General features: G+C 58.8%; 1 protein-coding gene across 1 annotated transcript; it reads left to right on the top strand.

The window, feature by feature from the left end:
• Positions 1–257: 257 nt before the first annotated feature.
• On the top strand, positions 258–12,140 carry WNT10A (Wnt family member 10A). The gene is made up of 4 exons (XM_029224519.1): positions 258–800; positions 1,868–2,130; positions 8,138–8,517; positions 10,967–12,140. The coding sequence occupies exons 1-4, from the start codon at positions 688–690 to the stop codon at positions 11,462–11,464; spliced, it is 1,254 nt and encodes a 417-aa protein (XP_029080352.1). The 5' UTR covers positions 258–687; the 3' UTR covers positions 11,465–12,140.
• Positions 12,141–12,746: the final 606 nt, after the last annotated feature.

The following is a 12,746-nucleotide window of genomic DNA, read 5'->3' as shown; positions in this document are numbered from 1 at the left end:
CTGGCACCGCCCTGTGCCTGATCGCACAGACCCCAACACCTCTCCTCGCCCCCACCCTCCCCACCGCCGCTCCCGCCCCGAATCCTGAGCGGACACAGTGGCCTCGGGACGAGTACACGCCTCTAGCCGCCCCCCCTCGCCCCGTCGTCATGACGTCACGTGGGGTAGAGCCCTGAGACACACTGCGGGGGGGCGGGGAGGGGAGGCGGCAGAGCTCCCCGAGCCGGGACAGTCACTCACTGGGCGGTGGGGCCGGGCACAGACAGCGCCGCCCCCCCACCCCCGCCCGCCTCGCACGCCCTCGGAAGCGCAGGCTCACCGCGCTGTGCTGGGGGGGCTTCCCGGCACCCCAGCCTCTCGTCCCTCGCCCGCAGCACCTCCGGGCCCCCCCTTACCCTCGAGAGGCACCGGGAGTTGTTTCAGGACGCCCTCGGGAAATTCCCTGAACCCCTGTGCCAGGAGGTGCCCGGTGAGCCCGCCCGCCCCCACCCCCCCGAGGGCGGTGCCCGGGGGCGCTGCCCCATGGAGCGGGGAGGCGGGCACCGTCTGCTCCCGGAGCCGTGACCCGAGTTGGAGCTGTGTGTCGCAGCCGCCCCGACCCCCGCGGATCATGCGCCGTCGCCCCTGGCTCGCCGGTCCCACCGGGCTGTGAGCCCCCCATTCCTGGCCCATCACGGCCGGCGCGCGATGGGCAGCACCCACCCTTGCCCCTGGCTGCGGCTCCGACCTCGGCCCCAGCCGCGGCCCGCGCTCTGCGCGCTCCTCTTCTTCCTACTGCTGCTGGCTGCCGCCTTGCCCAGGTGAGCCCTCACCTTATGCCCCGCCCTCCTGGAGAGCTGGGACCCTCAGCCACAGGGGCGTCTGAGCTCCTGCTGGGGCAGGGGACCCTGGAAGGAGGGAGGGACGGTGTCGCGGGAAAGTGCTGGTGACCAATGAAAGAGTACTCTCACAGGAGAGGTTTGAACTGGTGACAGAATAAGGGCAGTCCAGGGAGACAGGGCAGTGCCCAGGAGAGTGATGGCTGCTAGAAGGGGAGGTGTGTGTTTAGGGGGAAGCAAGTGCCAACCTGGAGTCCCTGCCGTGCTGGGGGAATGCACCCCCCACCCCAGGAGTAAAACTCAAACTGCCCTGCTCCACCTTGCAGATCGCCCCCAAGTGGGGACAGGGGTTGGGGGCCAAATGAGGGTAGCCCAGGTGGGGTCAGTGAGAGATTGCAGCTAGAAGGGTTCTCAGTATGTGTGTGTGTGTGTGTGTGTGTACGTGTGTGTGTCTGTTCGTCTGTCTGTGATCGAGTGAGCCCAGCAAGCTGTGTTGTAAACAGCAGTCTGTGTGCGCACATGTGTGTGAATGCGAGGGCTCATGGATCAATGTATGTTAAGATGAACACGTGTGTGTACTTGTGAGTGTCTGTGTCTATGTGTATAACTATGTCTGATGAAGTGTGCATGTGGGTAAGTGTTCCTGCGTCTGTGTGTCCACCTCACTGTGTGCAGAAGTGTGCCTGCATGAATGTGGCTGTCTGAAACATGCCGTTTGGGAGTGGTCTCCCGGAGAACACTGCATATGAGAGCATCTATGCCTGGGGATGTACTTATGAAATACTGTGTGCGCAGGCATACCGGACGTGCGTGCATTTGCACGTAATCTGTGTGGGTGTGCAGCTAGGTGGGTTGTGTTGGAGGGGATGTTGTTGAGAAGGTCGAGGAAAGGAGAATGTTTAGGGGTATACTGATGGGCTCAACCTTCAAAAGCAGGGGTGGGAACAGAGGAATTATGGCCTTTGGGACAGAGTGTGTATAGTTAGGTGGGGCCCTCCCAGCCCCCGAAAACACTCACCCACCCCCACCCCCACCCCACATGCCTGCAGGTCTTCACCCAATGATATTCTGGGCCTCCGCCTCCCCCAGGAGCCCGTGCTCAACGCTAACACAGTGTGCCTGACATTGCCAGGCCTAAGCAAGCGGCAGATGGAGGTGTGTGCGCGCCACCCTGACGTGGCCGCCTCGGCCATCCAGGGCATCCAGATCGCCATCCATGAGTGCCAGCACCAGTTCCGGGACCAGCGCTGGAACTGCTCTAGTCTTGAGACTCGAAACAAGATCCCCTATGAGAGTCCCATCTTCAGCAGAGGTAGCTGCCCTTCACCCTTGACCTTCTGCCCACCCCACTCAGCACTTCCACTCCAGAACCTATCTGCCAGCCGTCCCCTAACCCACTCCCTCAAGCCGGCAACCTCCCCAGGTGCTCATCTGCCAGCCGTGCTGCTCTCCTGCCTCTTTCTGCTCTGGGAAAGTCCATGAGGGTCAGACTAATGGGGTAGATGTGGCTCCAGGCTGGGCTGTGTGGGATGAGGGCAGCAGGTTTCATGCCTGAGAATTGAACTCCTGGGTTATCTGCCCTGAGACTGACGCTGCATATCTCAGGCCCAGGAAATATCCGTATCTGTTGCCTGCCTCAGTTTACCCTCTACCTAGTAAACACCGTGTAGAATGGAAGCCTGTGATAAAGTACCCAGAATCAACGTGAAGAGGGGTCAGGGGCTTTGCTAAATGGTGTAGTTGAGGGAAGCCTGGGCAGGTAAAACTGTACTTCTGCAGAAGCTCTTCCCAGTGGGGTTACACCACCAGCCTCTGTGTCATCCTTGCCACCCCTGAAAATCCTCTCTAAATCAGAGGCACTGGGTGTGTGCCTGCCTCCTGCCCAGCAGGCCTGACGGCCCTGCCAATTCCTCTTCCCCTCACAGCTCAGAGAAGCTGCAGCCCAGTATCTGTCCCCCTCCCTGGACTTCTGGGTGACCCAGGGTCTACCCTTACAATCCCTTGAGTGGCTTGGGCTGGAGGTGACAGAAGGTTTTGTCACTCATTTCCACTCACACCCACCTCCTGCCCTGGTATCTTAGACTTGACTCAGGTCTTTTGGGAAAGATGGGGGTCCTGTCTCCTGGGTATCCCTCTCTCTCCCCTCAGCTGCTTGAGTGGGACAGTGTGGGGACCTGGTTCCTTGCGACTTGTACAATTCTCAGGTGACAGTAGAGGAGGAGGGGTACCCCTGTACCCTGTGGCCTTGGGGCCCAGAGGCTTCTGGGAGAGTCAGATTCTAATGTACCCGAACTTCAGAAAGAACTCAGAGTCAGGGGGCTTTCCCTTTCCACCAGGACCCCTCCTTTCATCCCCGGAGCCCCCAAGTCAGGGGCCACGCCAGCCTCCCCCAGCCCAGCCCCGCCCCGCCCCCGGCCGCCCGCCCCGCCCCCGCGCGCTTTCCCTCCTCCCGCCCCCGCGCGCCCAGGGCGCTGTTTCTCCCCGGCCGAGCCCAGCCTGACGCGTGTGGCGGCATGCAGCCGCGAACTAATCCCCGCGGGCATCGGCAGACGGCTCCCGGCCCCAGCCGCGCGCCTCTCAAAAAGGGCGCCCCCCTCCCCAGGCCGGCGCTCCCGCCCCTGAGCCCCTGAGTCCCTGAGCCCCTCCAGCCGTCTGCCCAGAGAGGCTCCCCGCGACCCCCGCCGGTCGGCCGGCCCAACTCAGGTCCGGCGCCCCGCCCCGGTCGCCCCCGCTGCCCTCGCGCTCGCGGACACGAAGTGACAGGCCACGGCATCTCTCCTGACCCGGCCGGGCCGGGCCAGCGCTCGCCGCCACCGCCGCGCGTCCGAGCCCACTCGCTCCCCGAAGTCCGGTTCTCTTTCCAGCGCTCCGGCTCCGAGCTTGTTCCAGGTTCTGCTCACTGGGGGCTCGGGCAGGCATTGAGGTTCTCACCCCTGCCACTTCGGGTGAGGCGCGGCTAGCTCTTCATCCCTCTTCCCGGCCTCGGTGTCCCCTCTTTCCACTCTGGTCCTCCTGTCCCCTCTAGACTCTCAGGAGTCCCTATTGCTTCGCCCGGGTGAGGCTTGTTCGGGCTGGTGGAGGACACGGGGGGGGGCTTTGAAGCTTCAGGGCGAGTTCGGAGCGGTGGAACCCCGCGGGGTTGGCGCGGTGCCAGATGCTCCCGGGTTCACCTGCAGTTTAATAAGCGGGAGGTGAGCTGGGGGGACGGGTGTGGGGAGAGGTGAGGTGTGGATGCGGGAGACTTGCCACGGCTAGCCGGCGCGGGGCGGCGCCCAGCGCCGGGAGGGGATGGGACAGTGGCTCCTGGGCTCCCGCAGGGAGGCTGGCCTCCTTCCTTTGGCCTCGGAACACCGTCCTACCTCTGTGGTTTCTGCCCCCCGCCCCCCACATTGCAACACCTCATTTCTACCTCTCATTCCTCGGAGGGGACTCTGGGCTTCTGGAAAGAAATTTCCGCTCCCTCCACCTCCCACCTCCAGGGAGCACCATTGCCGTGTCTCCCTCACTCAACACTTGTGGGATCATTTTTTTGGTCCATCTTGGCCCATCACCTCAAGGACTAGCTAAATTTGAATCCCATGGGGCCTGTCTTGGTGGTAACCAGCCCCTGGACTGTATCCTTCCCCCAGTCTCCCTTATTTTCAAGCCACAGATTGTCCATCATGGGGTCAGGTGACCCCAGTTTCCCCCACGTGGACTATCAGGATGCCCACCCCCCTTCTGACCCAAGCTGCCAGTGGGGTTCTCTTAAAGGTGCACTCTGCCATGTTTAAAATTCAGAGACTGCTAGAAGGAGGTGGTCCCCCAGGTCTTCCATCTGAATGCTGTTACCGTCATCTGATTGTCCTGACACCTTCCCTGAGATGGGCTGGGCTGAAGGGATGGAGTTCTGACGTAAGAGGGAGACGGAAGTGTTCTTGAGCACCTAGAGTGGGTGCTTGGGAAGCAGGACATACAATAGGGCTTTACCCAACCAAGGAGAGGGATGTGAGGGTGCTGGACCCTGGGAGTTGGGGCACAGAGAGAGGGGCCTCTAGCGGGGCTAGAAACAGTCCTAAATAAGCTGTGAGAGGACCCCCAGCCCAGGCGCAGCTATGACCTAAGTGCCAGGGGCAGTGGTATCCCCAGCTTTCTGTTCTGAGGATCCACAGGGCTGGTGCCTCGATGGGTGAGATGCTGGGCAAACAACAGCTACAGGGGAGCTCTTCACTGTGAGGACTGGAGAGCCCCTCCATCTCTTACTCAGGATACGGGGACCAGAGGGACATTTGAGGAAGGGACTACTTTGGGCTGGGCCTGGCCACTGGAGTGAGAGGGGATGAGAGGACAGGGAGAGGCTTGGTGGAGGGGAGTGAGTAGATTCACACAGCGGGTACTGGAGCAATCATGAAGTTTGGGTACTGCCCTCTCTAAGGCCCAGGCCCATTGAGAACGGATGGAAAGAGGGGGCTTGCGGCACTGCAGTAAGCCAGGCTCCCAGCCCAGGGGAACCCAACAATTTGAGCCCATCCTCTGCTCTCCAAGGCCCTGGCTCTTTCATCTCCCACCTCCCTTTTACATTTATCCTCGGGGAGTCTTTGTTTTATGCCTAGGTCTCCAGGCTTGGGGTATGTGGTGGTACTCAGATGGGGAGACTGAGGCACAGGCAATTGTATCCCAGGATTACTTAAGGTCCTATTATTCTAGTGGCACCCAATAAATTAGCCAAAACATATTAAGTACTTGCTGTGTGCTTGGCACTGTTCTAAAGCACTTTATCTGTACTTTGGTATCCTCAAACAATCCCCATGCAGTAGGTCCTATCATTATCTTCATTTCCAAATGAAGCTAAGAGAGGTTGGGTAACTTGCCATTAGTCACACAGCTTGTATGTGAGCTGTAGAGCCAGGACTCAAATGCAGGCCAGCTGTCTTTAGAGAATGCCCTCAACCCCCTGCATACTGCCTCCCAAGCTACAAGGCCACCATGATTTCCTACCGTGTGCCCAGAGATGAACTGGTGCAATGGAGGAGTAATCCAAGAAATGGAACTGATATGCACGCGCACACACACACAAACACCTACCCGCGTTTGTGCAAACATGTGGCTACATTCAGTGTCACCCCTAAGTGTTCCCACGTGCACACAACCCTCTCTCTCTCCCCAGCCCAGGCACATGAGCACGCACAGATTATCTGTGCACAGATTATTTGCACGAAGGGAATGGAGACCAGACCTCTCCCCTCTCCTCCCTCTTTGACTTGAATGGGCAGGGCTCAAGCTTCTCTATCCCCTCCTAGCTCCCACTGGCTTGGGAATCCTCTCTTACACGCTTCCCTGCCCTCCAAACCTCCTCCCCCGGCCCCTTCCTGGCCGTTGGCTTCTTCCTGTCGCAGCAGCTGACTCCACGTAGATGCTGGCAGCCCCTGTCCCAGATCAAAGGCAGGGCGGCTAATCGTGCGTCTTAAGGAGCCCCCCACCCCCAGTGCTCCGGGCAGCCCAGCTGGCCAAGGCCCCTCCCCTCTCCCTCTCCAGCTGGCCAGATGGCACAGTGCCTGCATCTGCCCCAGACAGTCGGGGCCAGGACCGAAACTGGGGCCCTGAATAAGAGCGGGGGGCAGACCCAATGGGCTGGACTTCTCTGAGGCCTGAATGCTTGGATCAGAGGATGACCACACAAGCCCTGCCCAGTCACTCCTTCAGTGGCTGTGACAGCTGCCAGAGGCCATTAGGATGGTGTCTTTAGCTGCCTGGGGTAGGTAGGGGTGTTCTCTGTAGGCTGTGGGCTTTCTCCAGATTCCTCTAGGCCTGCCCTTGAATGTAACAGAGCCTGGAAAATGGTGTTTGGGTTGGCCCAGCACATTCCCCTGGACCAGCATCTTGCTCTTTCCTGGTGCCATGCATAGACAGGGCCATAGGACTGGGAAATGGGCTACCCGGGTTTCTTACTCAGCAGCTTGTCTTCCCCAGAGCCAATGTCCTTCAGCAGAAGGTGGCCAGGCCTCCTGGGAGAGCTGGGGCTGTGTCCAGCTCCATAACTCCTGCGACCTCGGGCATCTCTCCTGGTTGGCTCTCTGGGATCAGTGAGGCCTCCAAGTCCTCCCAGTCTTTGGAACTGATGTAGAAGGACCCAATTTTGTTTTGTTTTGTTTTTCTGAATCTCTGGCCTCTACCAAGCCATCAGCCTCCAGATGGGTTCTGGGCTTCCCCCACAGGTGTCTATGGCACAGGTGGGTTCTTCTCCTAGTGTGGGAGCTGTTATTACCCTTAGTTTCTCCCACTGCTTGAACTCTCTCAGGTTCAGAGGCTGGTCAGTGACCGGTACCAGAACCTGCCCCTCGCCAGTCTTTTCTCAGATGCAGAATAAGGAAGAAGCAGCTTGCAGGTCCCAGAGCCCGACCCTTCTCCGCAAGTAGGCCTCCCCCTGCCACAGGCCCAGAGGATGGCTCAGGCTTGGGAACACCAAGGAGGAAAGCAGTGTAGACAAGTCCTGGACTCCTGAGAGTGGCTCATCAGGGAGTCTTTGCACCCCTAAGCATCTCAGGAAGGCATCTACCTTAGCTAACCGTTCCTTCTCAGTGTTCAACACCACTATGTGCTTAACCCTGAGCAGGCGGTGGGCTCACCTCCAGCATCTTTCAACCAACCTCTTCAGCTGACCTCGACCGACCACAAGCTGGTCGGTGGCTGGTGGCTGGGCGATGCCCTTTTCTGAGGAGACCTTCTGGGATGTCCAGACAGGCAAAGGGGAAATTCTGCTGGCTCTTTTGTTTGCCTCTCACATGTGGCCATCAGATAGTGTTCTTTGATGGGCCTAAGGGGGTGGCTGCAGGCAGGAAATCTTGGGGCCGGGAACTTTAGGACACCTTCTCCTCTTACTTACCCTTCTGCCCATTAACATCTCCTGGGGCCCTGAATTCCATCACTGGTAATATTTTTTAGGTTAAAATTTGCCTTCTTTCTGCAGGCTTATCTTAAAATTGCAGATATCACATGAGAGGTAGTAGCTTAAGTCCCTGATGATTAAAAAAAAAATTAATGTTTACTAGATACTTTCTGTCCAGCAGGAGAGATGTAGTCACAATTCTGAACTTGCTAAGGGTGAAGCAAGGGAAAGGAGTTCAAAACGGAGGGCTGTGGGAGAGACCTCTCCCATTCCATTGTGTGCAGAACTTCCAGTGTGATTTCTGCCCCTCTTTGAATCTATGCCCTTGTACCAGATTCTCCCCCAACACTGGGCCTCTACTTCCTCTCAGTATGGTAAGAAGGTTGGGCAGGGAGGGCAGAGGGATGGGATGTGGAGGCTCCTCAAAGGCTGTTTCCTGTGTCTCTCTGCGCAGGTTTCCGAGAGAGTGCCTTCGCCTACGCCATCTCGGCAGCTGGCGTGGTGCACGCAGTATCCAACGCCTGCGCCCTGGGCAAGCTGAGGGCCTGTGGCTGCGACGCGTCCCGGCGCGGGGACGAGGAGGCCTTCCGTCGGAAGTTGCACCGCCTGCAGCTGGAAGCGCTGCAGCGCGGTAAGGGCCTGAGCCACGGAGTTCCCGAGCACCCTTCCCTGCCTCCTGCCAGCCCAGGCCTGCAGGACTCCTGGGAGTGGGGCGGCTGCAGCCCCGACGTGGGTTTCGGAGAGCGCTTCTCTAAAGACTTTCTGGACTCCCGGGAGCCTCACAGAGACATCCATGCGCGCATGAGGCTCCACAACAACCGAGTGGGGAGGCAGGTGAGAACCCCATCCCTCTGGGCCTGCTCCAGACCCCTCTGCCTAGGGCCCCTCCCCTCCCCCAGGCGTATGTCTCCTCTGGGGACCACACCACTCTCCCTAATTCAGCAACGTTCTCATTGCCCCCTCCTAATTCAGTCATCAGATGTGTTTTGGATAACTACTGTGTGCCAGGCGCTGGACTAGGCCTGGGAATATGGGGATAAAACAACCCCTGCCCCGGGATAGCTCCCCTTCCACGGAGCAGCCTGCTTCTCCCGTCTCCTGCTGTGAGTAGTGGGGAGAGCTCTGGGCTGCAGTCAGGACCTCAGAGTCTAGGCCCAGCTTTGCAAGTCTGTCTCTCCCCCTGTAAAATGAGAAGGTTGGACTGCATCATCCATAAGGCTCCCCAGCACAAATGTTCCATGATTCGGTGCTTTCCTATGCCGGGACCCCCCTCCTCTCCCAGGCTTTCTGTGCAGAAAGAGGGATTCCTGCAAAGGGAGATCCCTAGGGGCCACTGTGGTACTGTGTTATGTTGTCATCCTCCTTTCTCCCCCCCCCCCCCCCAATGTTCATACTACCTCAAAGGTCATTTATTTAAGAGAGAGAGAGAAGAAGAAGAAGGAGAGGGAGAGGGAGAGAAAGAAGAAGAGGAGGAGGAGAGGAAGGAAGGAAGGAAGGGAGGGAGGGAGGAAAGAAAGAAAGGGGAAGTAATAATATCCTGCATTTAATTTATTGAGTGCTTACTCTGTGTTAGGCACTGCCTGGAGCATTTTACTACATCCTGTTTCACCCTTACACCTATCCATGAGGGTTCTATTATTAGCCTCATGTTCAGATACAGAAAGTGAGGCACAGATAGACTAAGAAGCTTGAGGAAGGTGATGCAACAAGTGAGAAAGTGGCAGAGGCAGGATTCATCCCCAGGCAGTTAAGCCCTGAGCCCCTTTGTTCTATAGTGTAGTCTACACTAAGTTGCCTCTCTGGCCCTCATGGTGACTCAGCACCCTCTTTCCCTGGCTATTCCACCCCATCCCTTCTCTTGGCCCTGCCCAGCCTGCTCAGGCCTTGTCTCTGGCTTCCCCTCACTCTAGCTGGTACTTTCTCCATCTCACTCCCCTTTCTCCTGGCTTCTCAGCCCAGGCCAGTTCACCTTCTTCTTCCACAAAGACTGGAGCTGATTCAGCTCTTCCATCATGACCGAGGGGTGATGTAAACTGAGGCATACCCACCCTCAGGTCACGTCCAGCTCCCACCCAGTCCTGTCTGGTCCGTGCAGCTCTTTTCCCAAGCTTTGATACTATCCTAGCCCATACCAGCAGTGCCTCCTCCTCCTTGTTAAACTGGTTAATTAATGGCTGCTGCCTGTGGGAAGCAGATGTTCTGGAGCTGTTGGCCAGGGGAGGCACTGGGCTGCTTTCCACGTGGTGCTGACACCACAGGCTGCACATACAAGCTGCAGAGCCCTTTAAGACTTGGAGGAATGGGGTCCCTCTCTTATGGCCCTACTGCCCAGGTTTGGGGGACCCAGATCATTTTTTGGAGTGGGGGGACAGCGGGGGGAGGAGGATGTGGCCAATTTCCTCTGGGGTCTCTGGTGAGGATAATGTGAAGGCGCTCTTTGGGAGGAGGTTCAGGAGAGCAGTCTGAGAGCTGGGCAGGGGCTGGGTAGGTTGTATTCCTGTAACTAGCTCCCTTGGAGGCCTGGGAAACTCTCTCCGCTTTCATTGCCCTGGGGGTCTGGCTCTTTGGGTTCCGTACTTTGGTTCTGTACTCAGGTAGGGCCGTTGGTCCCTGTTGGTGCTCAATGTTTCCCAGGAGGAATGGTGGCACTGGGCAGAGTAAGTGCCAGCCAGTAGAATGGGAGAATGGGAGGGGGCGGGGGGGAGGGGGAGGAGGGGGTGTCTCCCCAGCCCCTGGCCCCTCTCCTTAGGCTCCTTGAAAAGTGCTGCAGGGCCCAGAGGAGTTAAGATGCTTTTTCAGCCTCCCCACAGCCTCCGCTCACTGCCTGGAGTGAGGCCAGAGGCTTTGGGGCTGGGATGTACTGGGGCCAGCACACCCCGGCTCCTGGTCCTGAGGGTTGGAAGGAGAGGGAATTTCCCTGAGGATCTGGCGTCCCCCCTCAGGAAGCAAGAGCCTAGAGCCCCAAGGGCCCCCCCTGCAGCTGCTGGGAAAGGCGGGGGGTGGGGGGAGAGGAGGGGAAGCAGGAAGGAGGGAATTCCCCCAGGGTCTGGCCGGGTGGGAGGTGGATGCGAGAGCAGCAGAAAGGTAGGCAGAACTCTTCTCCTGGCCACCTGGTTTAGGAGCTGTGCCACCCACCCACCCACTTGGGGCCTCAGCTTTTGCCTCTGTTCAATGGGGGTTGGTTTCCAGAGCCTCTGAGAGTCTCGAGGGCCGGTGTCTGCGACGGGAGGAGGCCAGTGGGGCTGGCCGCGGGCGTCACCCCTCCCCGTGCCTCCCTCTGCAGGCGGTGATGGAGAATATGCGGCGGAAGTGCAAGTGCCACGGCACGTCAGGCAGCTGCCAGCTCAAGACGTGCTGGCAGGTGACGCCGGAGTTCCGCGCTGTAGGGGCACTGCTACGTAGCCGCTTCCACCGCGCCACGCTCATCCGGCCGCACAACCGCAACGGCGGCCAGCTGGAGCCGGGCCCCGCGGGGCCACCCTCGCCAGCCCCGGACATTCCGGGGCCTCGGCGCCGCGCCGGCACCGCCGACCTGGTCTACTTCGAGAAGTCGCCCGACTTCTGCGAGCGCGAGCCGCGCCTGGACTCGGCGGGCACCGTGGGCCGCCTGTGCAACAAGAGCAGCGCGGGCCCGGACGGCTGCGGCGGCATGTGCTGCGGCCGCGGCCACAACATCCTACGCCAAACGCGCAGCGAGCGCTGCCACTGCCGCTTCCACTGGTGCTGCTTCGTGGTCTGCGAGGAATGCCGCATCACCGAGTGGGTCAGCGTGTGCAAGTGAGCGGACGGCTCGCCTCCCTGTGCCTGGTCCTCTGCGGCTTGCGATGTTGGCCGAGCAGCGTCGCCTTGGCTCCTGGGAGTGGAGGATGGACCACAAAATCTTACAGGAACCTCCCAGCTCTGAGGTCGTCAAGACTGCAATCACGGGACAGTTCAGGACCGCTCAGACCCCCTGCTCACTTCTGTGGCCTCCAGGACCGGTTTGCCTCCCGGGTCTCTGACCCAAGCTCAGACAGTTCCGTTGGGCTGGCGGTTGCCCCACACTCTAGGGCAGTGTCAGCCAGGCGTCCTCTGGGCCTGCCTCCTTTCATCTCTTCACTCCTACCCCTGGAGCGGGAGGGAATGAATGGAAGCTGATGGGGAGGGGGAGGAGGATTAAAAAGAAGAAATGGACATCACTGAGCTGAAGTGATTCTGCGGAGGCCTCAGACACCCTCCCCCACTGGCCTCTGTCCCTCATCATTTAACAAATATTTATTTTTGCACTCTTTGTGGCCTGGCACTCTGTGGGGGACGAGAGGTGCTGGGGATACAGATGTGAATGCGAGATATAAGACCTGCTCTCTTGGAGTTTACATTCAGGCTGGGGAAGATGAACAGTAAACAAGAAAACACACAAACAAGGTCATTTCAGACAATGCTACGTGCTGTGAAGAAAATAAAGCAAAGTGCTGGATGTAGAGTGATTTGTGGGGAGTGGGGCCCCTCTAGATAAAGCTACTGGTTGGGGAAGATCTCATGCTGAGACTGCATGAGGAGGAGAGCCATGCACAAATTGAGGGTAAGGGCTTTTCAGGCAGAGGCCATGTGAATGCAAAAGCTCTGAGGACAGAAAGATCTCAGGAGGAGCAGCAAAGAGGCCAGTGTGATTGGAGTGAAGAAATCAAGGGACAGATTAACAGCAGAGGAGCTGCTGGAGGGGGGTGGGGGATGGGGAATGGTCACATTATGCATCCTTCCAGGCCAAGGTGAGGGATTTTATGTAAGAGGAATGGGAACCTTCAGAGGGTCTTAGGCAGGCAAATGTCATGGTCTGATTCCCACACTGCTTGCTGTCTGGGGAACTGAAAGGCAGGGGACAAGTTGACAGCAGGCGGCCAGTTAGGAGACTACAGCCATCTTCCAAACCAGAGATGAGGCCTGGGCTAGATGGAGGCAGTGGGGAAGTTGGCAAGGAGCTGGATCAGGAGCCCTGGATGCCAGAGCTCTAGCTGTCCACCTTGTGCCTGAGCCCTCTGCCACAAGCCAGGACGAGTGTCGGCCAGTAGCACCCGTCGGCAGAG

Source organism: Monodon monoceros, unplaced genomic scaffold (genome assembly GCF_005190385.1).
Source record: "Monodon monoceros isolate NGI ecotype Baffin Bay Population unplaced genomic scaffold, NGI_Narwhal_1 Super_Scaffold_16, whole genome shotgun sequence".
NCBI classification, from domain to species: domain Eukaryota; kingdom Metazoa; phylum Chordata; class Mammalia; order Artiodactyla; family Monodontidae; genus Monodon; species Monodon monoceros.
Note: the sequence above shows the minus strand (reverse complement) of the source record. Positions and strands in the feature narration are given on the sequence as shown.

Excerpts from the sequence above, each read along its gene's own strand:
- WNT10A (XM_029224519.1), top strand. The coding sequence starts at position 688 with ATGGGCAGCACCCACCCTTGCCCCTGGCTGCGGCTCCGACCTCGGCCC. Across the intron at positions 2,131-8,137 it reads GAGTCCCATCTTCAGCAGAG|GTTTCCGAGAGAGTGCCTTC; the intron begins GTAGCTGCCCTT and ends CTCTCTGCGCAG. Across the intron at positions 8,518-10,966 it reads ACAACCGAGTGGGGAGGCAG|GCGGTGATGGAGAATATGCG; the intron begins GTGAGAACCCCA and ends CTCCCTCTGCAG.